Here is a 27,669-nt window from a genome sequence, read left to right on the forward strand (position 1 = left end):
TTTGCAAAAATGGGCTAGAATTAGTTGGATTAGGGAAAACGGGGGAAAGAGGACCGACAGATAAGAATAGTCCAAGCGGGGAAAATGTTATGAGGCTCAGAGGTACAAGGTTACATAATACATTTGGGGAACTGCAAATAGTTTGGAATGGAGAGGAGGTGGTCTCTAGTGTCTCCATCTGTAAAAGGAAACTCCTTTAGCCCTAAAATTTGTGAGTTTCAATGTAGGGGGAAGAAGGTAGAAGAGAATAGCTCATTTTAGTCCAGAGTAGAGTAGTGAAGCATGTGATCATAGATAGCTCCAACTTTCCCTTGAAGCTGAAAATATGTCTGATAAACTCATTCATTTATTTGTTCATCAAAGGTCTGTTAAACTCCTACTTTACATCAGGCTACGTGCTGGGCGCTAGGGAGCCAGAAATTTGTAAGACTCTAATTTGATAGTATTTTTAAAAATTGTTTTGTGTCTTAAACACCCACTATGGAACATACTTCACTTACTAAAAAGCCTCATTCTGAACAGTATCAATTTCAGAAAAACTATCAGTGACTGCTTTGAAAGCAAAGGAAGTTTTCAGCTTAGCTGAGGGCAGCACATAATAGTGGACATAAGTGAATACAGCACTAAATACCAAGCACTGTTCTAAGCGCTTGATATAAATTAACTTATATGATCCTCACAGAAATCGTATACTCTTACTTACTGTCTATTTTAACCATAAACATACCCTTTTGACAGTTATCTTTCTGCATATTTATTTTACCAACCACTAATCATTACCGCAAAAAATAACAAAGGCCTAGAAACCTCGAGAAGTAGAGGTGGGGTCACTGAGATAGTTGAGGGTGATAGGAATAGTCGTTTTCTGCCAAATGGAAGTTTTTCAAACTGCCAAAGAATTCTCCAAGAGAAGTGAGTCAAAAAGCAGATACGGGGCTTCCCTGGTGGCACAGTGGTTGAGAGTCCGCCTGCCGATGCAGGGGACACGGGTTCGTGCCCCGGTCTGGGAGGATCCCACATGCCTCGGAGCAGCTGGGCCCGTGAGCCATGGCCGCTGAGCCTGCGCATCCAGAGCCTGTGCTCCGCAACGGGAGAGGCCACAACAGTGAGAGGCCCGCGTACCGCAAAAAAAAAAAAAAAAAAAAAAAAAAAAAAGCAGATACGGCAGTCTCTCCCCAGGCTACAGCAGTAAACTCAGGAGTCTCTGAGCTCTGTCTACCAACACGAACAGCCACATGGGCCTAAAGGTAGGCTTGAAACAATGTCATTATCGGGCCATCTCCAGTGAAGTTTGAAAAATAAATAGTACTGGAAACCAAAGAGTAAGCAAATGCACCGTTTATCATTTCACCTTCATGAGGTCAACAAACATCTGTCACACACTTTCACTAAAGTGGCTGGCAGAGGCAGGGTGATGGCTTCTGTTCTAAGCATTTGAATGGAAAATTACCACTTGTCTTTCGAGACTTCCTTACACACTCAATGGAGACCTGAAAACATGGATGCCGAGGGCCATGCTACTAGATTCTATGAGCCGGAGATGTCAAGGTCTCTCCTGATGCCTCTTGATTTGCAGGAATAATGGTTTTGCAGATTTTTATGGTCCATCTGCCTTGTCCATTTTTGTTTTCTCCCATAGTCTGTGCTAAGACGGATGTACGCAAGACCAGAGTTGGACCATGAGTATTCCAGATTACAAATCCTCTGATGTTTCAGTCTACTTCTTCATGTGATATCCCAAGTACTTTTTCCTAGAGGGGGGGAAAAAGAGAAATAGATTCTTAAAATTCCAAGTTTGATTCACTGTTGAAGTGAAAACATATGCTTTCTTATCCCAGGCATGACCCAAGGCTTGGAGACCATGTTAAGGTTGGGGGAGGGTTTGGAAAGGTGACTGGCATCCTTGGTATGCCTGAAAGGAAAACTTTATCAGCTAAGGACTTATGTTACACACCCAGGGCTAACTGGCTAGATGGGAAAAGTCTTTGATTGTATGGTTAAATTCGAAAGAGTAGATACTGAAAGGTTGATGACTATGGAGGTGGCAAACCTCTTCTTTCAAAGTGCTGTAGAAGGGGTGCGGTTGCCAGGACCACGGGGTAACGATGTGAATGGTGCTTCAAGTGAAGCAAAAAGGCCAAGGAATAAATTAAAATCAAATGGTGGCTTGTTTGGCATGCTTTGTGGATAGAGTCGCTATTCATTCATTTGATCGACTCATTATTCTACAAGTATTGGCTGAACATCTATGACTTATGTAAAAGTAATGGAAACTATGAGAGAGAAAAAGGGGCATGAAATACATAATTCTGCCCTCACAGATTTGCAGTTCCGTTGGGAAGATAAGATGCACTTCTGTGAAATGTGGATGACTAAGATAATTAGGAACCCTGAGCTCCTGGAAAACGTGTGCCTAGGAATAGTTTTTCTCCTTCTGCACCACACTACAAGGACACTCCAGAGAGCCACTAACATCCCTGGGGCAATGGAAGGCTTGCCACCCAGATTCATCTCTTTCCTGTTCAGGGAGACTGAGCCACCCGCCTCCACACTTTCATAGTTCGTATCAACTCGTAAATATTCTTTCAGCAGCATCCTTTATTTTTTGCAACTCTGTCTCTGCAACTTTGGAAAAAATTAGTCCTTTCCCTCTTATTCTTTTTCTTCCCTCTCCTAATTTCTAGCTACGTGCTCCAAATTAAACCTAACTGTGGCCAAGACTTAAGATTAAGATTTATGATGACCTGGAAAAGTAAACTAATACATTTTGAATTGAAAATACAAGTGCTAAAGAACTAGTGCCACAAAATTCTAAAGCCTTTGAAAATTCCCTTTATTATTTCTACCCCCTAAAAATCATCTGTTTTCTCTGATTGGAACTGTTTTTCTCTCTAGCACTAGCAACCAAATTAAGAACTAACAAAACTTTTTATATTCTTTTTTCTTTCCTCTTTTTATTTGCTTACTAGAATTAGAACCATTGTTTTGTTTTGTATTTTGCGGTACGCGGGCCTCTCACTGTTGTGGCCTCTCCCGCTGCGGAGCGCACGCTCCGGACGCGCAGGCTCAGTGGCCATGGCTCACAGGCCCAGCCGCTTCGCGGCATGTGGGATCCTCCCGGACCGGGGCACGAACTGCGTCCCCTGCATCGGCAGGCGGACTCTCAACCACTGCGCCACCAGGGAAGCCCAGAACCACTGTTTTTCATAACAGATTTTTTTGAACATACCTAAAACTCACCTCTTAAAGTATATAATTCAGTGGCTTTTAGTATGTTCACGAAGTTGTGCAGCCATCACTTCTATCTGATTTTAGAACATTTTCATCACCACAAAAAGAACCTCTGTGTCCGTCAGCAGTCACACCCCGTTCTCTCTCCCCAAAGCCCTAGGAAACCACTGTCTCTATGAATTTGTCTATTCTGGACATTTCATATAAATGGAATCATACAATATATGGCCCTTCTGTCTGACTTCTTTCACTGTGCATGATGTTTTCAAGGTTCATCCACCTTTCCATACTTCATTCCTTTTTATGGCTAAATATTATTCTACTGTATGGATATTCCATATTTGGTTTTTCCATTCATTATTCATCATGGATAAACTTCTTCGTTGTTTCCAGTTTTGGGCCATTATGACTAATGATGCTGCTATGAACATTCATGTACAAGTTTTTATGTGAACACTTGTTTTCAGTTTTCTTGGGTATAGACCTTTTGGGGAACTGCCAAGTTGTTTTCCGAAGGGGCTTGACCATTTTAGAGTGCAACCAGCAATGTATAAGGATTCAGATTTCTCCACATCCTCACTGACACTTGTCTTTTTTATTTTAGCCATGCTAGTGGGTATCTCATTGTGGTTTTGATTTGCGTTTCCCTAATGTAGAAATGAAGATGGCAAGCAAGGATCTTTTCATGTGCTCATTGGCCATTTGTATATCTTCTTTGAAGAAATGTCTATTCAAATCGATTTTGCCCATTTAAAAAAATTGCGGGGTTTTTTGTCTTTTATTGTTGAGTTGTAAGAATTTATTACATATTCTGAATACAAGTCCCTTATCAGATATATAATTTGCAAATATTTTTTCCCATTCTCTGGGTTTTCTCTTTACCTTCTTGATGGTATCCTTTGAAGCAGAAATATTTTTAATTTTAATGTAGTCCAATTTATTTTTTCTTTTGTCGCTTCTGCTTTTGGTGTAGAAACGCCGTTTTTCATAGAACACTTTTGGCGTTTCAGCTACATTAATTAACTAAATAGACTTTTGAGAATGGGCCTGTAAGCCCAATTGATACTTACAACCTCGCTGGAAAAATATATTAACTAGACCAACAATGATGGTAATTTCCTGTATATAATCATAATGCAAACGTGAAGTGTTGTAAAAGGTCAGAGGCTGGTAAGAGTCTTGAGCCGGAGTAGTCCGGAAGGGCTCTGGGGCAGAAGAGGGACTTGAGGGGGTCCTGGAAGGAAGGGCAGTTAAAGCTGAAGCGATGTTGAGGATTCTGTCCTCCTCTTAGCGTGAGTTAAGGCAGCTTGAATTTAGAATACCTAAGGGCCTTGTTCAGATTAGCCACTTAAGGGCTATCATATCTGGTGCAAAAGTGGAAAATAGGAAAGAACAGAAGTCTGGGTTGCTTAATGGGTAGCCACTGGAGACCATGGCGGACACTTCAGCCCCTTAGGCATGATCAGCTGTACTTTCCGTCTGGCAGCCAAGACACTAAGCCTGTTTGGAGGCCCCAGGGCCATGTCCAGAGCAGACTCAAGCCTCCTGGCCCCTGGGCCACTCTCGTGGAAAGAGGACTAATGATAATGTATGTCCTCCTAAGAAGGGCTTGAACAGACAAAAATGCCCTAGGCCTACAGTAAGTCCCCTACACACGAACCTTCAAGTTGCGAACTTTCAAAGATGCAAACGGGCATCTGGTTCCAGCAAGGAACCAGAACCTGTGCCGTCAATGTTGGGCATGAGTGAAAGTGCAGCTGCCCTCCGTCTCCTATCGCTGAGGATCCTTCAGCTCCACCTCCTCTCCCTCCTCCAGTCAGTAACTCTTCTTGCCTGTTCACTGGACGCCAGCCCCTGTATGCCAGCTGTTATACTGTGTTACTGTACTTTTCAAGGTACTGTACTGTAAGATTCAAAATGCTTTCTTGATTTCTTGTGTCATGTATTATTTGTGTGAAAAGTATTATAAACCTATTACAGTACAGTACTATATAGCCGATTGTGTTAGCTGGGTACCTAGGCTAACTTTGTTGGACTTACGAACACACTCTCAGAGCAGAACTCGTTCGTACGTAGGGCACTTAACTGTATTGAGATTTAGAGCTCTGGATGGGGTAAAGCATTTTGAAAAGGTTACTGTTACGAGGCCATTTGAACGTGGCAGTTTTAAGGAAATCTCAAGGGAAAAGGATGGGAGAGGGGTTGAGGTGAGGAATCAGGGTAGAGAGGTCTGTTTTGCCTTTTAGCAGGTAATTAAAAATAGATGAAAATTTAACTGCTTCAGTTATCAAAATGTCCCTGTCAAAATGGCTGGGTCCAAGCAACAATGGCAAAATGTCATAAGTCCTGAACCTCTGCGTGAGAATTACACCCACACCCCATCAGCATCTGAGAGAATAAGGAACTATGTGCCTGTCCTTTTCTCACTGCTAGACTTCCGCTGCCTGCAAAATTTGTGAAAACAGAAATTATGTCTATCTAAACATTTTATATCAACATCTCTTCATTTCCTGTTATATCCGACCAGTCCCTCTCCCCCCACACACATACCCCACATACCCTTTGGGAGCTCAGTAAATATTTATTGATAAGATAATCACTAAAAAATATGTTCCCATCAATGGAATAAATCTCTTGCCACTCAAGTGTCCAAAACCCATGAGAACCACTTCAAAGATGTGTTCCCTTCACTTAAAAAAAACAAACCCAAAAAACCCCTTTCCATCCCATCTCCTCTTGAGTTCTGGGAAGATTTATTTTTAAATAGGATGCACTTACCCAGCCACCGTGCTGCTGGACCCAGGGCGAGAAGTTCTCCTCCAGGTACTTGGTTCCAAAGCCCAGCACCCTGTTCATGGGATGGCTGTCGATGCTTGTGAGCTTGGCCGTGACGTCTATTGCAAGAGCAACCTTAAAGCCCTGAGCTTTGACCTCTGATTCTCCCCTGGTGTCCACACCCCTTAGGAACTGGTCTGTGATGGTCTTGAAAACAGAGTAGGACAGCCCGCCCTGGAAGCTGTTCATCAAAGCCTTGTCTCTCTTCAGCTGTGGGCAAGAGGAGAAGCAGTCAGTACAGCAGCCTGGCCCGGGCAGGCAAACTCTCCCACTCGACACTGGGCAACTGAAACACCCAATGGAAAACCCTCAATTCTGGTCTCAATCGTGGTGCCATGTCCTGCAGGACCGGATTGGGCATGGACCTTCTCTGTGAATTTCTTTCATGGGGACAAATACAAACTGAACAGCCCATTCATTCGACATTCAGCAGATGTTTCCTGAGTGCTGAGTACCCAGCAGGTGGTACTGTGGACCATTAAGACTCAGCCCCTCACTCAGGGCTCACAGTCTACTGACGGTTGTGACCCAGTGCAAAGTGCTCTGTTAGAGGTTGTGTAATGGGCAGAATCTGAAGCCTGGAAATCACTGTCTTCGGGCTCAACTCCTCCTGCTACACCTCTTACTAGCTGTGCAGTCTTGGAGAACTTAACCTCTCGGTTTCAGTTTTGTCATCTCTATACTGGGATGACAGTACCTGTACTACAGGGTAATTGAGTAAAACATGTTGTGCTCAACATGGTGGAAAGTGCTCTCAGTGTTAGCATTTGTCCAGGATGCTTCAAGATGCGAGATGCTTTTCTTTGGCCGTGCCGCAAGGCATGCAGGATCTTGGTTCCCCGACCAGGGATCGAACCCGTGCCCCCTGCAGTGGAAATGTAGAGTCCTAACCACTGGACCACCAGGGAAGTCCCTGCCTCTGCTTGTGAAAAATCAGGGCTTGTGTCATCAAGCATACATCATCCTCATCTAAGGCCTTCCTTGCAATGTCTGTAAAGTGATGGTTGTCATGTGAAAACAGAAATTTCTCAATGATCAGGGACTATATGTTTATTTGAAAATCAACTAGTTCTGTCCTTGAGGAATGATAAGCTGAGCAGGTTTTCAACCAAGATTGTTTCTAAAAGGGGTATTCTGGGGATGAGTCAGATGCGACATAAAGATTTTTAGTGGAGCCGTGTCCTTTATCTGAGCCCAGCCCACCTCCTCCCAACTTCCAGGAGACACAGGGGCCTATTTGAATTATAAATCTGAAGCAGGAACATCCTCGACACCAAGAATGGACTCCTCTTAGTCATGACCCAGTGGAAGAAGGTAGACTCGAAACCTCCAGCGGGCGGCTGGAATCCAGGACCATGCCAGCACAGTAAAAGAATGAAACGCCAGAAGGAAACCCCTTCCACAGGTACCCACTCTGCCCCCCTGCCCCTTGGGGTTGCACCTGGCTTTCTGGCATCTCAGGGAGGTGTGGGAGGAGCCCACAAGTGCCCTCGGGGATGAGTGGCTTTGCAGACACTCTGCAGACATGGCAGGTCCCCTCCTCCTCGTCACTGTCCCATTCTGTGGGGAACTTAACACCCACAGAGCACGAGTAGAGCTTCTGTGTGTTCCCACCAGAGTCCTCTACTGGAGAACCACATAAAGAGAACCACCACCATGTTTTCTACATAAATAACGTAAATGATTGCCCCCAAATCATCAAGAGAGTGCATCAGGCAAAGTGAGGTTTTTAAAGTGGTAATTTGTGGGGTGAAAAGGAAAGCATCTCTCTTCATAACCAGAAGGGTCAACCTTCATACCACGCCCCCGTCCCTGGCCTCCCAGACCTACTGCCAAGTCCCGGCCCCAGGGGGAGGCCAGGAAGGAGAGCCACAGCAACTTCGAGCTGTAAGGAATCCTTGAGCACACCTGTCAGATCCTTCCTCGTTTAAGTACTGAACTGTGGGCTGGTTAGTGGCATCTACTTGGAATTCTTCTAGAGACAGGAAGATCATTTCTTCACAAGGCAGCCCTTGGCTTTGATGGACAGCACTGAGTGCTAGAAAGTTCATTCTTAAAGTGGGGAGAAATCAATTGCCCTGTAACTCCTATCAATGTTAGTTCTGGAGAAACACAGGGGTGTCCTTAAAACCATGTGCCCTCTTCTGTTTTCTGCTTCCTCTGCACCCCTGTCCACCCCGTACTGTGGCCCTGAAGCTCCCAGACCCCCTTCTCTTTTCTTTGGTCCTCCGTGTTTCCTCAGTGTTTCTCATTCTGCACCACCTCACCTGCCCTTCCCTGTCCTGGTCACCATCCTCTGGGCACACCTGTGACAAAGGTGTCGAGGAGCCACAGAGCATGCTGAGACTGGGCTGGCTGGCTAGCCAGTGAGTGCTGTTTCCCCCTCCTGCAGAGTCCCCACAGACCTGACTCCTCCCCATGGATCCTGGCCAAACGAAGGAATGGGTCCACAGGCCAGCCCCTGATGCACAGATGCTGGCGACCATGCAGCCGTCAGTGGGCGGCAGACACGGACAAGATCCCTTGAGAAGCCCTGACTACAGGGGGGCCTGCTCACTACCTCTTTACCTGAAGGTAACTCCTACACGTTCCTGATGGGAAGAACTGGTCTCAACTTCTAAATGGCAGGAAACTCCAAGTTCTCCAAGTTAACGCTAACCTGCCCCCTGGCCGAATTGCTGAGAGAGAACAGTCCGGCCTTTCTAGGGGGAGATTTCAGACAAGACTCCAGACTTGGAGCAGCTGTGGGACACAGATATCCAGGCTGCAGGGCAAATGCAAGAGTCTAAACTTCCCTGAGGATCAGTTACATGGGGAACTAGATTCATAATTCTATTCAGCAAATTTTAATTTATTGGTGTCTTTTTCCTGCAAAAACAAAGTTACTTTTTTCATTTCCAAAAATTCCAAGGAGGCTCCAGAAGGTTTACTTATGTTTTCCAAAGTGATTCATTTTTGAGATGCTGCCAGCACGAAGAGTTTTGAGTCCAAGGGAAATAAAATTCAGGACTAAGTGGAAACCAGAACTTTGCAAAGGAGCACAAGCAGCAGTACAGTTCCATCCTTGGGTACCAGCGCGCGGACGCAGAAAGAAAACTCATTAGTTCGAGAAGCTCCCTACCTCTCTTTCCAACTGATCCCCCGAATATTTCAGCAGCTCAACGATTCTGGCTATTATCTGGTCTTTTCCGTCTGCCAGGGGAAAATTCCAGTTATTTCTTTTAAGAAAAAACAATCTTAAATGTTTCCAGGGACAATGCTTGTAGCCTGGTTAGGGATTGAGGAAGACATGCCCTTCATAATTCTCAGCAAAGTAAATCTTACCTTGCCTCTTCTGATCAGGCCCAAACCATTCCAGACACCCTTTCCCACAGTCCCCTCCTTTCCTCTCTTTCTTCCCCCAGCACTCCCACAGTTCTCACTGTGAAACTGATCACTTTATTTACTGTAAAAATGTTGTTGAAGATACATGAGCTTATCTCTAAAGATATTTAGGAGCAGTTTCTCTCGGTCTTTGGGTTTGTCCTGAGCATATGGTGCTTTTTCCATATAGACACCATAAACCCCTACTGGATCATCTCACCACTTTGTGTTAGCTGCTAGGAACTGTAGAGCCGAACTGTGGCCTCCTAAGGCGGGGGGGGGTGGGGGGGGTGGTATAGTCTTCCTGCATTTGGGGAATTAAATTTATTCCTAAACCCACCTATTTTCCTACTGTTTTCTTTTTACAGTATCTTTCAAATTTGATTTATCTTACTAAAATGTGTACTTTGTGTGCTGTGTCTTTACAACAAGGTGGAGTATAAGTAAATAAAATGAATAAGGTCTCCCACCCCAAAGGCTAACATGGCAGACAGAGAGAGAGGTGGCCCCAGTTGGTGTGTGTGTTGGAACAGGGAAGGTGGAGTCTGATTTTTCTCGTCTCAAAATGTGCTAACATGCAACATTAGGAAAACGGTCGTTGCTATAGAGCGGAATCCAAACAGAGACGGCCCTTTTTCCTTATGGCGCAGTCTCTGATGTCATGGAGTCCTCATGTTTGTCCCAGAGGGAGAGGGGAGGAGAGGCCAGGAAATACATCCCACAGGGTCGAGTGAAGGGCAAGGTGGTAGGAAGTCTGAGACCCAAGTCACCTGGGAAAAGAAGGACTGCATGCTTCCACCGCCCACGTGTAGTTTTTAATCTGACGCTGCCGCCTCTCTCCAGGGAAGTTGCTAGAACAGCAGCCTGAATTTCTCATGCGCACAAAGGATGAGAGCCTGAGCTTTTGCTTGGTTTAGGGGTATTGCTTTACGAGGCCCAGGCACACATGAGATAGCAATAAAGTTGGAACACTGTTTTTTGCTGTCAGAAGGGTCCTCCTTTCCCAGCGCCTCACTCTCTAAGCCCCTTAGGTAGTTTGTGGTCCCAGCAGCACAGCACAGGGTGGACAAACTCAGCACTTTGCTTCTGAGCTTGGGAGACACCACCACCTTTGCAGATCAATCTTTTGCCTTCTGTTTTGGCGTACTGCAAACTCAGGGGCCAGCTAGGACCCTCATCATCACTGGAGTTTGGGAACGAGAACCACGGGCAGGATAGTCATTAATGAGGGAATGGCCAGACTGAACTTCTCTTCCTGTGGCACTTGGTCCTGCTTCCCTCAACTCTAGAATTCCTGCAAGTCGGATGCGATCCACAGTCCTACCTATTGGTACAGTTTGGTGACAACTGACCCAGTCTGATCACTACTTCTCAGTTCTGCTTCACGTTTTGCCCCAGACCTGGTACCTGACAACCCCCTGCTTTTTCACAGGAGCCCAAGGCAATATCATAAATCCCCGGGCGATGCTCCAACTATACCCTGTGCACTTGCTCGAGTACACTGGTCCCTGGCCATGGCTAACGTGATGAAATCTAACTTGCATTTCCCCCTGTGGACAAGGTTGAGTGCAGGCTTCCTCCTGCCCCTCAGTAGGAGACTTTCCTTTGGACTTAGCAGTGAGTTTGGCCTGTTGCTTCCAGCTGCTGGCATACTCGCCTTGGCTTGGGCTGGTCTCTCAAGCTAAAGAAGGTCAGTGCCTCCAGCGTGTTGCTGTCGTGCCCTGAGGCCAGCTTAGCAGAGATTCCTAAGCTGCAGAGCCCTGAGCTGTGTAAGTACATAAATGCTGTAGACCTCTGCATGGCAGACAGGCAACCCACCGCACACACTCTTCCCACCTGCAGCTGTAGGCTGGAAGCCCTGGTGCTGGAGACCCTGGCGTGTCACAATCGTTCTGGACTTGAAGCTTCCTCCCTGGCTGTGGAGCGCTTCTGGCGGCGGCCAGGAATAAACGATTTCAGCGACTCGGTTGGCAATGGAAACAACCTTGGGGTCCACGGCTGAAACAAGACAAAATGGTGCTGACAGGCCCTTCCCAGAACTTCGTCTAGCTGATTGGTATGCACAGTTGCCCGAAATGAAAACACCAGCCTGGAGCGAAAGGAAGCGGCCGGGAGTGTGCGTGGAGGGGAGTCCATTCTTCAGAAATCACTGGCAGTTGCCTGGCAGAGGCTGGGACGGAGGAGGAGTTCACAGAGGAGTGATTGCCACCTCGAAACAATTGCCCCTCTGCACCCTCTTTCTGAAGCCTTGCAAAATTAGGGTCCCCTTGCCCCTTTGCAAGGGAGGAAACACAAAAGGGAGTGCTTAGTTCTTTGCTTGAGGGAATGCTCATTATGCTTTTATTTTTATTCTTTTTTTTTTTGGACATCCTTTATATCTTGGAGAGCTGGCCCCTATGCACATAGGAGGGCATTCAGCAGTGTGACAAGCCTTTCGGGGTTGTCACGGAGGAAAGAGAAATATCCCTGCTCTCAGGCAATATTCATGACTCATTATCAAGTGAACACTGAACTGCCCTTGCTTGCATGGTCACTTGTCTTCTCTCTCCTCCACGTATAGTGGGAAACATGCGAAAAGTGCTGATAGGTAAACAAGGATGCATAAAGTCTAAGCCACGACCTTCAAGAGTTTATAATCCAGGAAAAGCCTTATGCCATGAATTTGCACAGGCAACTAGAGGGTAAAGCATTTGGGGACATGAAGGTTTAAATGGCACTGGCCCCCTGAATGTCATAGCCTGTGAAGGACAGGTCGACTTTGCCCCTGGTAGGGGATGGGGCCGGATTGGGAGGGCAGGCGGTACTGCTGAGTTACTTGGGAGTAAAATTGACTTTGTTAACCCATCACTAAGTTCTTAACTTTCAGAAGCTCGTACAAGTTCTGCCTTTGACACAGAGCGGTCGTATCATGCAATGTTTAAGAACAACAGTATTTAATTCATAAGACTTGACGAAAGTGACAGAGTGGGGTTTTGGCCAGAAGGTTGGTGTGCCCAGGGGAACACCCGGACCTTGTCAATCAGGATAGATAAGAGAGGCAAGGCCTGGGTCTGGGGAGGGATTGTGTCATATGCAAGGCAGGGTTTGACCTCCTACGGAGCTGCCAAGGTGGTTCCTGAACCTCTCTCCCTGGACTTGCCCGTCACATGGCGCCCTGGTGCTTTCCCTTCACCCCCCCAGGGCATTCACTGAAAGGCCATGGCAACTGACACTTTGTCCACAATGCCTTCCTTTAAAAAAAGGCATAATGGCTTCCTTAAAAAGCTACATTTTTCATGATGCTCCATCCATAGGGTTCAGAAACAGATCAGGAGTGGGTTAGAGAGAGAGAAAAATTGGAGAGGTCAAGGAGAAGGATCAACGCTTTTCCTTCCCATTTTAATAACCCAACCACAAGTACTTTCCACTTTTAAATCACCTTACTGCAGTCCAACCGGCTTGCTCGTGAATGCTGGCCACCCACGGAAGGAGGTGGCAAGAGGCTGGATCCCAAAACCGGTGGGAGCCTTCCCTTGTGTCCGCAGGAGACGGGAGAGGAAAGCTTCCACGTGCTTTCCTCTCTGCAACCTTGTGCGGCCTGCAGGGTGATTAACACGCTCTCTTCCACGGAAGTCACACTGCGCCCACCTTGCCCTCAAAGGAGGCAGGTGAGGGCCCCCAAGGTTGTCGCTCCCCAGCCCCCAGCCCCCGCCACGTGGCAGGGCAATCACAAGGCCCCCAGCAGACGTGGAGGTACCCAAGCTGACTAACCTGTGTATGTGTATCTGTCTCTGCGGACTGGAGGGATGCAGGTGAAATACGTGCAGGAAAAACTATAAGCAACCTCATTTTGACTCAGATGAATTAGCTCTAGTTAAGATTCCCATTCTAATACCTTAATTTAAAAAACTGGAAAAAAAAATTCCCTTCTCATCAGAGTTGGTCCCATCTGATAGGCAAGGGAACATTGGGTGGGTGTGGAGAGAGAACAGAAAGGCTGCCCATCCTTCTGAGTTTATTCTGGGGGCTCACTGTGGGATTAAGGAGAGCAGGAGAGCGGGATGGGGGAGGCATTTGGCTTGAGGCATTTGTTTTAGAAGAGGCAGGGCGTTTGTGAGAGAATTCCTTATGGTTGAGACTGCTATTTCCTACCCAGTATCCACTTTCTTTTTCTTCCTTAGTAACAGATCCCTGAGATGCCAGGGGAAGCTGACAGCACTACATTTCCCAGCCTCGTCTGCAGTAAGGAGTAGCCACTGAGATGTAAGAAGCTGGGTACAGTTTTAAGAAAGCTCTCTGAAAGGGAGCTGCATTATCTAGGAAGGAGATACCCTTTTGTCCTTCCCTTGCTTCCTCTTTCTTCCTGCTTGGAATGTAGACATGATGGCTGGAATCCCAACAGCCACCTTGGGTTTTAAGGTGACTGAGGTTGGAAGCAACTAGCTGAGGGATGGCAGAATAGGAATGCTTAAAGATTGTGGAACTGGTAGATCAAGCCTGGGCTGCCAAACTGTGGTTTTCTTCTATGGGAGAGAAAAATAATCTCTATGTTATTGAAGTTGTAGCGAGTCATAGCTGTGGAGAAAAAAAGATTCACACAAAAACTCGGGTTGGTGTCACTAAAATTGGTATTGACATTCATTTTTCTACATTTCCAAGGTCTCTTGCTATGAGACTTTGGTCTTGGGACATAACCTCATCGTTCTCACTCCAACCTGGTGTCTGAGTCCTGGAAATGGCAGCACAGGCTAAATTGCGACCTTCAGTTAAAAGAACCCGGGGGGGGGGGGGAGGGTGAGCTGTGACAGGGCGAGAGAGAGTCATGGACATATACACACTAACAAACGCAGTGAGGTAGATAGCTAGTGGGAAGCAGCTGCATGGCACAGGGATATTGGCTCGGTGCTTTGTGACCGCCTGGAGGGGTGGGATAGGGAGGGTGGGAGGGAGGGAGACGCAAGAGGGAAGACATATGGGAACATATGTATATGTATAACTGATTCACTTTGTTATAAAGCAGAAACTAACACACCATTGTAAAGCAATTATACCCCCATAAAGATGTTAAAAAAACAAAACAAAACAGGACACCAACTGCTGAGCTCTGATTTACATGTGGCAGAATAGAAATAGAACGTGAGTCCCTCTGGGGTCACACCCAACATAAAACCAACTAACTACCCACATAATTAACTAAACAAGAAAGCAAGGAGAGAGGAAGGTGAGAAGGGAGGAACAACTGTGCTTAAATCCTTAAAGCTACGCCTCTTTAGGAGGTAACCGTTTCCACATTTGTAGGGATATCTATATATCTACACAGAGATATGGAAATTTTAGAAAATAAGAAAGGTGACATGACACTTCAGTAATATTGAAATACAGAACGTCATTTTTCTCAGGAAAGCCAGAAGGTTAAAGTCTGTAAAATCTTCCGTTTCCTGGCAAACTCCAAAGAACAGGACAAGCAGAAAAGCCTATTGAGGTCCCTCCAAACTGTTGTGTTTGCTCCAGAGCTCAGATACCACCCGCAGTAGAAGAAGCCTGCTGTACCCCTGGGGGAAGGAGGAGTTCCCCCAGGTAATCGCGACCCTAACTTCCCCTCTCCTAAGATTCTATAAGTCTGATAGGAAGTGGAAGTTTCCTTGATCACAGTGAATGATCTAAAGCTGTCATTGTGCGGGGGTGATTCTCCAAGTAAGCCAGCCATCACAATGTTTAAAAATTGAGACATTGCTGCCACCTGTTGACTAATTATTGACAAGTTACACGGGCCAATCAGCCCAGCAGGAGGGGGGGTTTCTTTTAAAATCTGGGCATTGGGCACAAGGTATTGTTGGAGGGGAGGAAGATGGTTATGCCAGGGTTTGTGGATGAAGGGCGATTCTGATAAAGCCTTTCATGAAAATGTTTTGTTCGATACAACGTGTTTTGTACCACTGAAGGAAGATTTTGTCAAAATTCTTCTTGGTGGTTTTTTGAGTGGCTTGTACTTTGAAAAGTATTTTTGTGTACAGCTATCTGATCTTTCCATCCACTTCAGAGGCCATTGTACAGATGGAAACACAGAGGCCCAGGGATGGGAGTTGACTTCCCTCAGGAGGAAGAGCAGCCTGAGCCCGGCTGGGGCTATTTCTCTTATATGGGTCTCTGGCACTGAGGATTAGGGATTTGGGCAGCAAGTTTATAGACGGTGGAGCCAGAAAACCAGTCCCATCACCCTTCACGGCTATCCTCTTCCTTTCTTTTCAGTCTTGAGAAAAGCAGGGAAATTAGAATTGAGTATTAATAGATTGGGAAGCTGAGGTTCAAAGAGTGCCTTGCCTAAGGCCCCATTACCAGCTGGGAGGAGGTGAACCCCCAGGCGCACAAAGAAGGGGAACACATGGCTGCGGGAGAGAAAGAATCCCCGAAAGCCTACCTTCACGCTCTAAGCGCTGTTCCACATTGGAGAGGGACCTCGGCCACTGCCGACCGTGAGGACCACTCTGAGGTCCCACCGGACTTTGCAGCTCAACACGGATATCCAGAGGTGAGCTCTGAGAGTCCTCCTCCTTCTCTGCTACTCCAAAGAGTGTTCTCCAAGACGACTTTTTCTTGCCAACGTTTATGGCCTTCTCCGTGGATTGGGAATTTCTGCAAGTCCACGGTCCCCGTGTCCATGCTTTCTTTGCCTGCCAAGTCTCTGGTCCTTTCTGGGACAAACTTCTTGTTCTCGGGAGCTTTCGTGAGAAGACAGCAGAGGTGTTCTTGAAGACGTGGTGTTTGACATAGAACTCCAGGATTTTGAACTCCATGCTGTCTGGGGCATCATCATCCAGGGGGATCTCCTCCAGGTCGCAGGCGCTACTGGTGCACATGGCAGGGCTGCAACGACAAAGTCCACACGCGTCCATCTACCTGGGAGCCACCTACTCTTTGTAGGCCGGGAGAGATGGGGTGAAACTCAGTAAGCATTTATTCAGTACCTATTCTCTTTGTGCTGGGGGCAGGGGGTCATCAGAGTTGGAAAAGCCAAGGTTTGTTCTGAAAGTTCAGTCTTACAGAGATGAGACTTGTACATAGATAACTCCAGACAAAGAGGGCGAGCTGGGAGCTCGAACAGAGATGCAGGAGCCAGCGCGGGAGGTGGGGAGGAAAGACAGCTGTGAACGGGGGGCGAGTGCAGGCTCCTTGAAGGAAAGAAAGTGTTTGGATGGGTGGCTGGCTACTGGGCCTTAGAACAGGCTGGGCAGAGGGCAGGCTCTGGGTGAATTTAGGATGTGTTTGAAGAGTGGAAAGAGATCTGGTGGCGCATAAGCCTGTGCTTTGTGGAGAGCTGGGGCTATAGGGATGTGGAAGGACCACGGGGAAGTGGCAGTCAGGGCCAGGCGATCAGGGCCTTGGAAGGTCAGGCTGAAAGCTTTGCATTTTCTCATGTCGGTAGATCAGTACATTTCAGAAGGGGCCCTAGACTGTGGAGGCCGGTTAAAAGTCTTCTTGGGGGCTTCCCTGGTGGCGCAGTGGTTGAAAGTCCGCTTGCTGACGCAGGGGACACGGGTACGTGCCCTGGTCCGGGAAGATCCCACATGCCGCGGAGCGGCTGGGCCCGTGAGCCTGCGTGTCCAGAGCCTGTGCTCGGCAACGTGAGAGGCCACAACAGTGAGAGGCCCGCGTACCGCAAAAAAAAAAAAAAAAAGTCTTCTTGGGAGAGGGTAGCTGGGCAAGGGGAGAGGCCAGCTCAGGGGAGGGAGCTGTCTGGGGTCCCTGGCCCTCCCTGGCCTCTCTCCATTCTTCCTTTACTCGCTGATTTAGCTTGGAAAGGTTTGCTTCTATTCCTTGCCGTATTTAGCATTCCATGTAAGATTTTATCTGAAGAAAAAAATCCTGCTTTTTTTTTTTTTTTTTTTACAAGTTTGAAGCACACTGATGGAAGCAATGGAGAGCTTTTCAAAGTCTGGAGCGGGAGAATGATGTGACCACAGACATGTTTTAGAAAGATCAATACAAGCACTAAAATGATGGGGATGGAAGTTTCATCTTTATTTCCATATGAATAACCAGATAGATGTAATTAACTGATAGTGTTCAATTTAAGCTCTCATGAAATAATTCCTTAAATGGTTGTCTGCTAGGAAATCATTTCTTTCTGATCTACTTTGCTTTCTTTGGTTGTATCTTAAGGACTATGATTTCCTTTTTGTCCCAGATGCCAGAGAGCCCAGATCTACCAACCGTCATTGGATTAAAATTTCACAGACAGTGCGTGTGCTGGAAACCAGCTTGGGCTTCTCAGTCTAACAGTCCTGAGTTCAAATTCTGGCCATACCACCGACTAGCTGTGTGACCTGGGGCAAGTTACTTCACCTCTCTGAACCTGAGCTTCCTTCAGGTAAATTGAAAATAATAATAGTCATCTTGCAGGGGTATTGTGAGGGTACAATGTAATGCATGAGAAACCTCAACACAGAACCTGGCTCAAAAACGGTAGCTATTTTTTTTTTTTTAGTACAACTGTCATCCCAGGCCCTCTGACTCTGTCCTTGATGTGGCTCTTAATCATGGACCCTTCCCTTAATGGTCCAACTTTAAGAGTGTTTTTTGGCATGTGAGCTGGTGTGATAATAAATAGCTGTAGTGATATTAATGGGATCGGCTGGCATGTCTCTCCTTTTCTTTCCACTGTCCCCTCTCACACCATGACCAACTGATAAAGAATTGGGGGCTTCCCTGGTGGCGCAGTGGTTGAGAATCTGCCTGCCAATGCAGGGGACACGGGTTAGAGCCCTGGTCTGGGAAGATCCCACATGCCGCGGAGCAACTAGGCCCGTGAGCCACAATTACTGAGCCTGTGTGTCTGGAGCCTGTGCTCCGCAACAAGAGAGGCCGTGATAGTGAGAGGCCTGCGCACCGCGATGAGGAGTGGCCCCCGCTCGCCACACTAGAGAAAGCCCACGCACAGAAACGAAGACCCAGCACAGCCAAAAATAAATAATTAATTAAATGTAAAAAAAAAAAGGCAAAATTCAAAAAAAAAATAAAAGAATTGGGACAGTGACCGCAGACGGGGTTTGAGGCATTGTGAAGTGGTTCAGATCAATTTGACTGTGTGCCTAGAGGCCGATGGTCCAGGGTTGGCTCAGTTTATAACTTGCAAAGTGCTTGGGCAAGTCTCTCAATCCTTTTGGTCCTCTGATTTCACAGCAAATGTTCTCTAACTTTCCCCTCTGATTCTATTACTATTTGAAGGAGGTGTGAGGGCTGAGACATATCCCCTGCAGGCCTGCCGATGATGCTTCCTGTTTCTATCGTTGTTTCCTATCTTTTTTTGGAAGAGCCTCACACTGGATGATAGGAAGCTGCTCATCCAGGAAGTGCTCTGTGGCCAAGCCTCGAGAAAGCAGTTCTGATGGAAGTGATGCCAGGCGGGAGATGCAGGGGCTGTGCCAGAACATCAGGTACAGACGGAGGGGGCAGAAGTGATCTGCCAGGGTGGCCAAGGGCAGGGCTGCAAAACCTGAGACACCTACTGCACACACAGATGTATCTGCACGACTCCAAAGCCCCCCCAGGCCTGCCTCGGGCAACGAAGCCTGAGCAGTGCTTGAGGGGCGTCACCGCCACTGGGTCCTCCTCCCTCCCTTTCGTCACACGCCTGTCCTATTCTGGGGCTTGGACTATCTTCCTTCCCTCACCTACTCCCGATTTCACGCGCCCATTGTGCACTGCAGGGAACTTTCTGCTGTCTGGAATCACTTCAGCATCTCCGCCCTCACCTCGCTCTGCCTGCGCCTGGCTCCTCGCCCCATTCTCACAGGTCAACCATTCTTCCCCTCTTGGTGCCCAGTTTCAGTCACACCCATGAGGATCCTTCCCAGGTCTTCCAATTTATCTAGACCTCATTCTCTTTTCCACAAGGGAATGTAAGTGCCGGGAGGACAGGCGTGTTGATGTGCTATTTTTTCTCTGCTGGGTGCCCAGCTCCTACAGTAATGCCTGGGGCAGAAAGGCACTTGGGAATGAACTGTGGACTTTTTCCTATTCTGAGACAGACTGTCTGGGTTCCAATCCTGGCTCTGCCGTTAGCAGTTATGTGACATACTCTCCAGGCTTCAGTTTCCTCATGTTTAAAATGGGGACGAAGGGACTTTCCTGGCGGTCCAGTGGTTAAGATTTCGCCTTCCAAGGTAGGGGGTACAGGTTTGATCCCTGGTCAGGGAGCTAAGATCCCACATGCCTCGTGGCCAAAAAAACCAAAACATAGAAACAACAGAAGCAATATTGTAGCAAATTCAATAAAGACTTTGAAAATGGTCTACATTAAAAAAAAATCTTTAAAAAATAAATAATAAAATGGGGATGAGAATAGTACGTTTCCTTCTGTTACAAAGATTAAATGAGTTAATATTTGTAAAGCATTTAGAATAGCATTTAAGTGTTTGAACAAGTATTTGATTTAAAAAAATATTTATGAAACCCACTTACGGCCGGCCACGCTGTTCTAGAGAAGTTGCAAGGGGTTTTCGGGTGGTGTAATGGGGAGAGTGTAGCATGTGGGGTGAAAAGGCGGTTGAAGAGCTGCTTTTCATACTTATTGGCGAGGGGGCTGAGGCAAGTCATGTAGCCTCCAACGAGGTGTAGTTTTTCCATTTACAAGATGCGATTCATATCGTCTAACTTGAGACGGATAACCTGGTTCAAATCCTGGGTCATCGGCTTACTAGCTGTGTGACAGGCTACATACCTTCATTTATTTCTGCCTTAATTTTTTTCATCTGTAAAATGGGGTAAAACAAAACAAAACAAAACAACAACCCTGGCAGGAGATCAGCCAAGATGAACCTACCAGGAAAGATCTTCAACAACTAAAGACAGAAAGAAGGAACCGCAGCAAAACGAGGAAGGAACCGCAGCAAAACGAGCCGGAGGGGCAAAGTTGCGATAGAGTCAAGTGCCGTAGCCCTGGGTGGGTGGCCCACAGATGGGAGAATAATTACAGCTGCAGAGGCTCTCCAAAGGAGTGAGAGGTCTGGGGCCTTCCCGCCTGGGGGCGCTGTGCTGAGAAGATGAGTCCCCAGAGCGTTTGGCTTTGAAGGCCAGAGGGGCTTACTTTCGGGAGAGCCAGGCGGCTGGGGCACACAGAGACTTTGCTCTTAAAGGGCACGCACAAAACCTCACACGCTCTGGGACCCAGAGCAGAAGCTGTCATTGGAAAGGAGCCTGGGTCAGACGTACCTACGGACTTTGGAGAGTCTCCTGGAGAGGCAGGAGGCGTCTGCCGCTCACCCTGGGGACATGGACACTGGTGGCAGCCGTTCTTAGAGTTCCTTCTACCATCTGGATGTTGGTGCTGGCCCGCCCCATTCTGGGATCCTCCCTCTAGCTTATTAGCCATGGGGATTAGCCTCGCAGCGGCCCAGCACCCTGTAGGTGCCAGGGCTGGGACACCTCAGGCAGAGCAACTAAGTGGGCATACACACAGTGCCATCCATCGGCAGACAGGCTGCCTTAAGACCCCCTGAGTCCACAGCTGCCCCTGGACACAGCCCTGCCCACCAGAGGGCCCAGGACCCCGCCCCATACACCAGTGCGCAGGCACTAGACCCAGGACCCCCAGGGCTCTCCAGCCAGAGACCCCACAACCCCCTGGGCCCTGACCCTATCCTCCAGCGAGCCTGCTCTAACCTCAGGACCAGCCTCACCCGCCAGTGGGCAGACACCAGCCACAACACAACCACAGCCTTGCAACCTGTGGACACAGCCCACCCACTAGCAGGCCAGCACCAGCCCTGGAACTAGCAGGGCCCTGGCCCTACCCACTAACAGGCCAATGCAAGCTTTGGGACACCCCAGACCCTGCAGCCAACTGTGTCACTAGCAGGCCAGCACCAGCCCTGGAACTAGCAGGGCCCTGGCCCTACCCACTAACAGGCCAATGCAAGCTTTGGGACACCCCGGACCCTGCAGCCAACTGTGTCAGGAACTGGGCCCATCCACCAGGTCTAGGACCCCTGGGCCCTACAACCAGACCCCAGGACTTGACTCTGCCTACCAGTAGGCCGGCACTAGCCCCAGGACATTGTTTCACCCACCAATGGGAAGGCAATAGCCCCAGGGTCTCCTGGACCCTGACTCCATCCTCCAGTAATTCAGCCTTAGCCCTGCCCCCTCCCCACCCTGGGGTTCTGCAGTCAGCCACCTTGTGACCTGGCCCCGCCAACCAGCAGCTGGCAGCCTCCACACAAGGTAGGGCCTGGCATCCAACTGGACCAGGGGCCAACCAAGCCTACAAGACCACCCACAGTAGTCATCCCACACAACAGAAGGGCCCATGCAACCCACACAGGGGGCACCCCTGGAGCATATAGCTCTAGTAATGAAAAGGGAGTGCACTGATGGGATGTGGAGGACGTCTCCTTCACAAGGCCACTTCTCCAAGACCAGGAAATGTAACCAACCTACCAGATACAGAGAAATAAAAACAGCAAGTTAGGCAAACTGAGGCAACAGAGGAACATTTTCCAAACAAAGGAATGATAAGGTCCCAGAAGAACCAAGTGACGTGGAGACAGGCAATCTACCCAAGAAAGAGTTCAGGGTAGTGATCATAAAGATGATTAAAGAACTTGGGAGAAGAATGAATGGAGAGTGAAAAGTTAGAAGTTTTTAACAAAGAGAAAATATAAAGACCCAAACAGAGATGAAGAAGACAATAATTGAAATGAAAAATACACTAGAAGGACCCAACAGTAGACTAGATGATACAGAGGAATGGATCAGCGAGCTGGAAGACAGAGTAGTGGAAATCACTGATGCTGAACAGAAGAAAAGAAAAAAGAATGAAAAGAAATGAGGACCGTTCAGGAGACCTCTGGGATAGCATCAAGCACACAAGTATTTTCATTATAGGGGTCCCAGATGGAGAAGAGAGAGAGAAAGGGGCTGAGAAAGTATTTGAAGGTATAATAGCTGAAAACTTCCCTACTCTGGGAAAGGAAACAGACATCCTAGTCCAGGAAGTGCAGAGAGTCCCATACAGAATTAACAGCTCATTTCAACTCAATATCAAAAAAACAAACAACCCAATTAAAAAGTGGACAGAAGACCTGAATAGACATTTTTCCAAAGAAGAAATACAGATGGCCAACGGGCACAGGAAAATATGCTCAACATCGTTATCATCAGAGAAATGCAAATCAAAACCACAATGAGATATGACCTCTTACCTGTCAGAGTGGCTATCTTCAAAAAGTCTACAAATAACATAAGTTGGTGAGAAAAGAAAAGGGAACTCTCATACACTGTTGGTGTGATGTAAATTGGTGCAGCCACTGTGGAAAACAGTATGGAGGTTTCTCAAAAAACTAACAATAAATCTACCATATGACCCAGCAATTGCCTTGCTGGGTATATATCTGAAAAAACCAAAAACACTAATTCAAAAAGATACATGCACCACAATGTTCATAGCAGCATTATTTACAATTGCCAAGATATGGAAGCAAACTGTCCATCAACAGATGAATGGATAAATGTATGTGTACTACGTAAATGTATGTGTACTACACATACCACACACACACACACACACACACACACACACACACACACACACACACACACACACACACACACTGGAATACTACTCAGTCATAAAAAAGGATGAAATTTGGCCATTTGCAACAGCATGGAGGATATTATACTAAGTGAAATAAGTCAGACAGAGAAAGACAAATAGTGTATGATACCACTTATATGTGGAATCTTAAAAATGCAACAAACTAATGAATATAACAAAAAAGGAACAGACTCACAAATATAGAGAAGAAACTAGTGGCTACCAGTGGGGAGGGGAAAAGGGGAAGGGGCAAGATTGGGGTAGGGGATTAAGAGGTGCAAACTATTAGGTATAAAATAAATAAGCTACAAGGATATATTGTACAGCACAAGGAATATAGCCAGTATTTTATAATAACTATAACTGGAGTATAACCTTTAAAAATTGTGAATAACTATGTTATACATCTGAAGCTTATGTAATATTATACATCAACTATACCTCAATAAAAATTTTTTTAAAAACCCATAAAACAACCCCTCCCCCATCACATAGGTATGTGGGCAAAAAAAATTAGCACGTGTAAATCACTTAAAGTAGTGCATGGTAGATGTTAAATGCTCAGTAAATATTAGCGTCTTTATTCATTAAAATAGGGGACTTCTGGGCTTCCCTGGTGGCGCAGTGGTTGAGAGTCCGCCTGCCGATGCAGGGGACAGGGGTTAGTGCCCTGGTCCGGGAGGATCCCACATGCCGCGGAGCGGCTGGTCCTGTGAGCCATGGCCACTGGGCCTGCGCGTCCGGAGCCTGTGCTCCGCAACTGGAGAGGCCACAACAGTGAGAGGCCCGCGTACTGCAAAAAAAAAAAAAAAAAAAAAAAAAAAAAATGGGGGACTTAATCTGGTATTCCAGTGGTACTGCGCGCCTCCACTGCAGGGGGCGCGGGTTGATCCCTGGTTGGGGAACTAAGATCCCGCATGCCATCCTGCAGCACAGCCCAAAAAAACCACAACTATCTTAATAGGTAGCCTTTCTTGTAAGGTTTAATATGTTTATAAAAGAAAATTCATCAAAAGCAGCAATTAAGAAAACTAATGACATGCAAATATTTGGTTTAGCACAACATTCACACTTGATATATATATAGAGAGAGAGAGAGAGAGAGAGAAAGAGAGAGAGAGAGAGGGTGAGACAGAGAGAGAGTATGTGTGCATGGGTGTGTGTGCATAAAGTATACGTACTTGTAAGATATGAAGCCTGGGACTTGGCTGGCTTTCCCAGCACCTCATATAATGCCTGACACCTGATAAGCTCTCGGGAAATATTTGATGAATGAAAGAAACATGATATAGAGCTGCCAGATGAAATATGGGAGAGCTAGTCAATTTGAATGTCAGGTAAATAACAAATAATTTTTTAGTGTAAGTGTGTCCCAAGTATTGTATGGGACATGCTTACACTAAAACACAGTATCTGTTGTTTATCTGAAATTCATACCGAACAGGGCCAGGGCCTCTTGTATTTTTATGCAAACCTGGCAACTCGGTGAATAAAAGGTGCTGCTTAGAAAAACTGAGACCTCAGGTTCTTGGAAGCGAGGAAAGTGGACCGAGGGTGGAGCCTGAGCGACCTAAGTCACGCGAGAGAAAGAGCGGGACACGCGGTCGGGACTCGGGCGTCGCCGAGGCGGCGCGGAAGTGGCTGAACCTAGTCCGAGAGCAGCGCCAGGAGGGCGTTTAAGGTGGGTTTTAATTCTGAGCATCCTTTTGAGTTGGGCAGCTCAGGGCGCCCCGTAGGCAGGAGGTACCCGCGGGTCCTCGAGGAGCCGTTGCATTGGTAGCGGGGGAGCCCTCTCCCAGCCATAGCACTACGCTCCGAAGAAACCGTGTCAGTTTAAGGCAACCCAACCAACCAAACCTTTCTAATGCAGTGTGAAGACTTTAAAATTGTGTGTGGGGGGGGGGCGGGGGCGCTGCTCTTGGAGAGGGAGGAAGGGTCCGACTTCTTTAAGAAACGAGTTTGCTGGACTTCCTTGGTGGCGCAGTGGTTGAGAGTCCGCCTGCCGATGCGGGGGACGCGGGTTCGTGCCCCGGTCCGGGAAGATCCCACATGCCGCGGAGCGGCTAGGCCCGTGGGCCATGGCCGCTGAGCCTGCGCGTCCGGAGCCTGTGCTCCGCACCGGGAGAGGCCGCCAACAGTGAAAGGCCCGCTTACAGCAAAAAAACAGAGAAAAAAGAAACGAGTTTGCTAATTGCTGATTCAGGAGCAACATCCGAAAAGGGGGGAAAGCAGAGGTCAAGATGGAGCACACAGCGCTTCCATTTCGTGAAAGAAGAGATTTTTGCCGTCTTCCAGGATAGAAAGGAGCTGAGGGCCCAACCAGGAGGCAAGGCCAAGGGCGAGAGAGAAGCAGAGGGCAGGGCAGTGCTCAGGCATTCCCCGGGACCAAGGGGACCTTGACCAGCCCCGGCGAGCGCTTGCAGCTGCGTCAAAGGATGAGTTCAGACACTTTCAAGGCACTTGACAAGCGTAGGGTGTTTTTCCTACTCATCCTCACTGGGAATGACGGGAGAGCTGTTAAATTGATAATGAAGTCTTATTTTGAAGCAGCAGTGAGTTACTTTATTACCACTGCAGCCCTTCTGCTCTCAGCTGTTCGGGTTCAAAGTAGAAGCAGCCCAACTTCTGGGTTAATGGAAACGTACAGGTAAGTTTTATGCTTATGTTGATGGAAATGAAGCCCTAGGTGAGGCCCCAGAATGTAGGTTCAGAGCCTGGAGTGGAAAATTAGCCCCGGAATAAGCCCTGTGAGGCTCATTGTAATTCAGTGACTCAGTGCACACAGCCCTACCCTTTGGATCCAGTATTTACTTACCCTCTAGCGTATCTACAGCAAACTCTCACAGACCTACTCCCCGAAAGCAAGGTTTCACAGTGTCTTTTGTTGGCCTCTCTTCCCTCTCGAAGGGTTTCTTCCCCCCAGCCCCCTAAATGGCCAAAGTCCTCGGAGTCCCTGGTGGCTAGTCTCCTGGGAGCACCGCAGAGCAGCACTGCTTGGCCTGCAGAGCAGCATCTGACTTCCAAGATCACAGGACACACTTTAGGGATTTTTCTAGTTCTGGATTCATTGGTCGAGGTTAGATTTTCCTTCCCTTCCTGTGGCAGGTCACGGAGCAAACAGCCCTCATGCATGCACAGAGGCTGTGGCCACCAGGGCCCCAGGAAGCTGGACGGAACTCTGCCCTGGACGGAACTCTGCTCCGGCCTGTCCCGGGGGGGGGGGAGAGGCGTGGAGGACCCCTTAGCAACAGGCTCTGCCAGAGAGCTGACTTCCATCACTCTGGACACACAGACAAGGCCTGAGTGTAAGACATGGGTGAGGACACTCATCCCAGAGGGATGTTCCCAGGCCAGATTTTGAGCTGAGTTTTGTCCGGTTGCCTTGGGCCTCTCCTTCTGCACCCTCTGCCCCCTTACGCCCTTCAGAGGCGGTCCACCCTTCCCCTTCCTTCCCTGAACTTCACCTTATGGTGTCTTCATCCCTCCTCCCCTGTGGTTTTTAATCCTAAGGGTGAAAATGAGGAATGAGGTAAAACGTGTTAAATTCCTACAATAGAAGCTAAACAGAGAGAGCCTCAGGTCTTATTAATGAAACACAAAGACTCAGGCTCTGATGATTATAGAACAGAGCAGGCAGGGAACTCAGGCGGGAGCCTCTTGGGGGGGGGTATTCCCCATTTCACCTGCGCCCTGTACTCAAGGAAGTCTCTAGGGGGTCTGCCGGGACTAGATCTCGTGCCCAAGTGCCCACAGGTACTCAGGGCTCAAAGCCAGGGACTCTTGTCCTCAGCCCATTTCTGCTCTGGGGGAGGTAGCTGGCATTTCAATGGGCTTCTGTCACACTATCACATACCTTGCTACATACTCAATGAGACAGACCTGCATAATGTTAACAATGATTCGGCCAGTTATGTATTCTTAACCCTCCCAAACCTTCTGGAGCAAAGGAGAAATGAAAGGGAAACCTAAACACTTCTCCCTTTTCTGGAAACCCCTAATAAAGTAGATGTTAGCTTTCAGTTTTAGATTCTTAGTTTTGCTTCCTGAGACTTACATGATCAGAACTTTTAAATAAATGCCGTAAACGTTAGGTTTACTAACCCCCCGTTAGATTGCCTCATTAGCAAAACCAGGACTGAAGTCCCCTGTGTCCTGCTGGGAAGGCTGAACGTGAAGACTGGTGTCTCCTAGTATTACCTGGTCTCCAAGCTGTCAGCAGTTTCTCCTGCTTCGGGTCAGGCGGCAGGAAAGATATTTCTATACCTGAGTCTCTCTCCACGAAACTTAAGAGGAAACTTTGGCCAAGTCTTCTTGGCTTCTCATTTTGGAAGGCTCTTGTGATGTAAGACTCCACCCGGGTGTAGCCTCTTCAGGTTGGGACTAAGGCTGGAAGGAGGCTTAGGGAAGGGAATCACTTCCTTGTTAAGCCCTGCCCCCAGCTTTTCAACTGAAGGAGGGGCTGACCTTTGCCCGAGTAATTTGACTCTAAAAGGAGTTGTGCATCCTTTACGGAGGACTCTCACTGCCCTTTGGGACAAACAAAATTATGAGGGTGTTTTCCTGATAGTACTTTACTTTCTTTCCCTTTCATCGGTTTAGCGAATGTTTACTGATCACCTCTGTGGCAGGCGTGGCACACATGTTTAATCTTCACATCAAGGGGCAGG

At 47.6% G+C, this 27,669-nt stretch overlaps 1 protein-coding gene across 1 annotated transcript; it reads right to left on the bottom strand.

Annotated features, from left to right (window-relative positions):
* Positions 1-1,322: 1,322 nt before the first annotated feature.
* On the bottom strand, positions 1,323-27,393 carry BCL2L14 (BCL2 like 14). Its single transcript, XM_019937658.3, has 6 exons — positions 27,200-27,393; positions 15,827-16,272; positions 11,266-11,427; positions 9,188-9,258; positions 6,010-6,276; positions 1,323-1,751 (listed from the first exon to the last, which is right to left on the bottom strand). The coding sequence occupies exons 2-6, from the start codon at positions 16,263-16,265 to the stop codon at positions 1,713-1,715; spliced, it is 978 nt and encodes a 325-aa protein (XP_019793217.1). The 5' UTR covers positions 16,266-16,272; positions 27,200-27,393; the 3' UTR covers positions 1,323-1,712.
* Between the last annotated feature and the right edge of the window lie 276 nt (positions 27,394-27,669).

Source organism: Tursiops truncatus, chromosome 11 (genome assembly GCF_011762595.2).
Source record: "Tursiops truncatus isolate mTurTru1 chromosome 11, mTurTru1.mat.Y, whole genome shotgun sequence".
NCBI lineage: Eukaryota > Metazoa > Chordata > Mammalia > Artiodactyla > Delphinidae > Tursiops > Tursiops truncatus.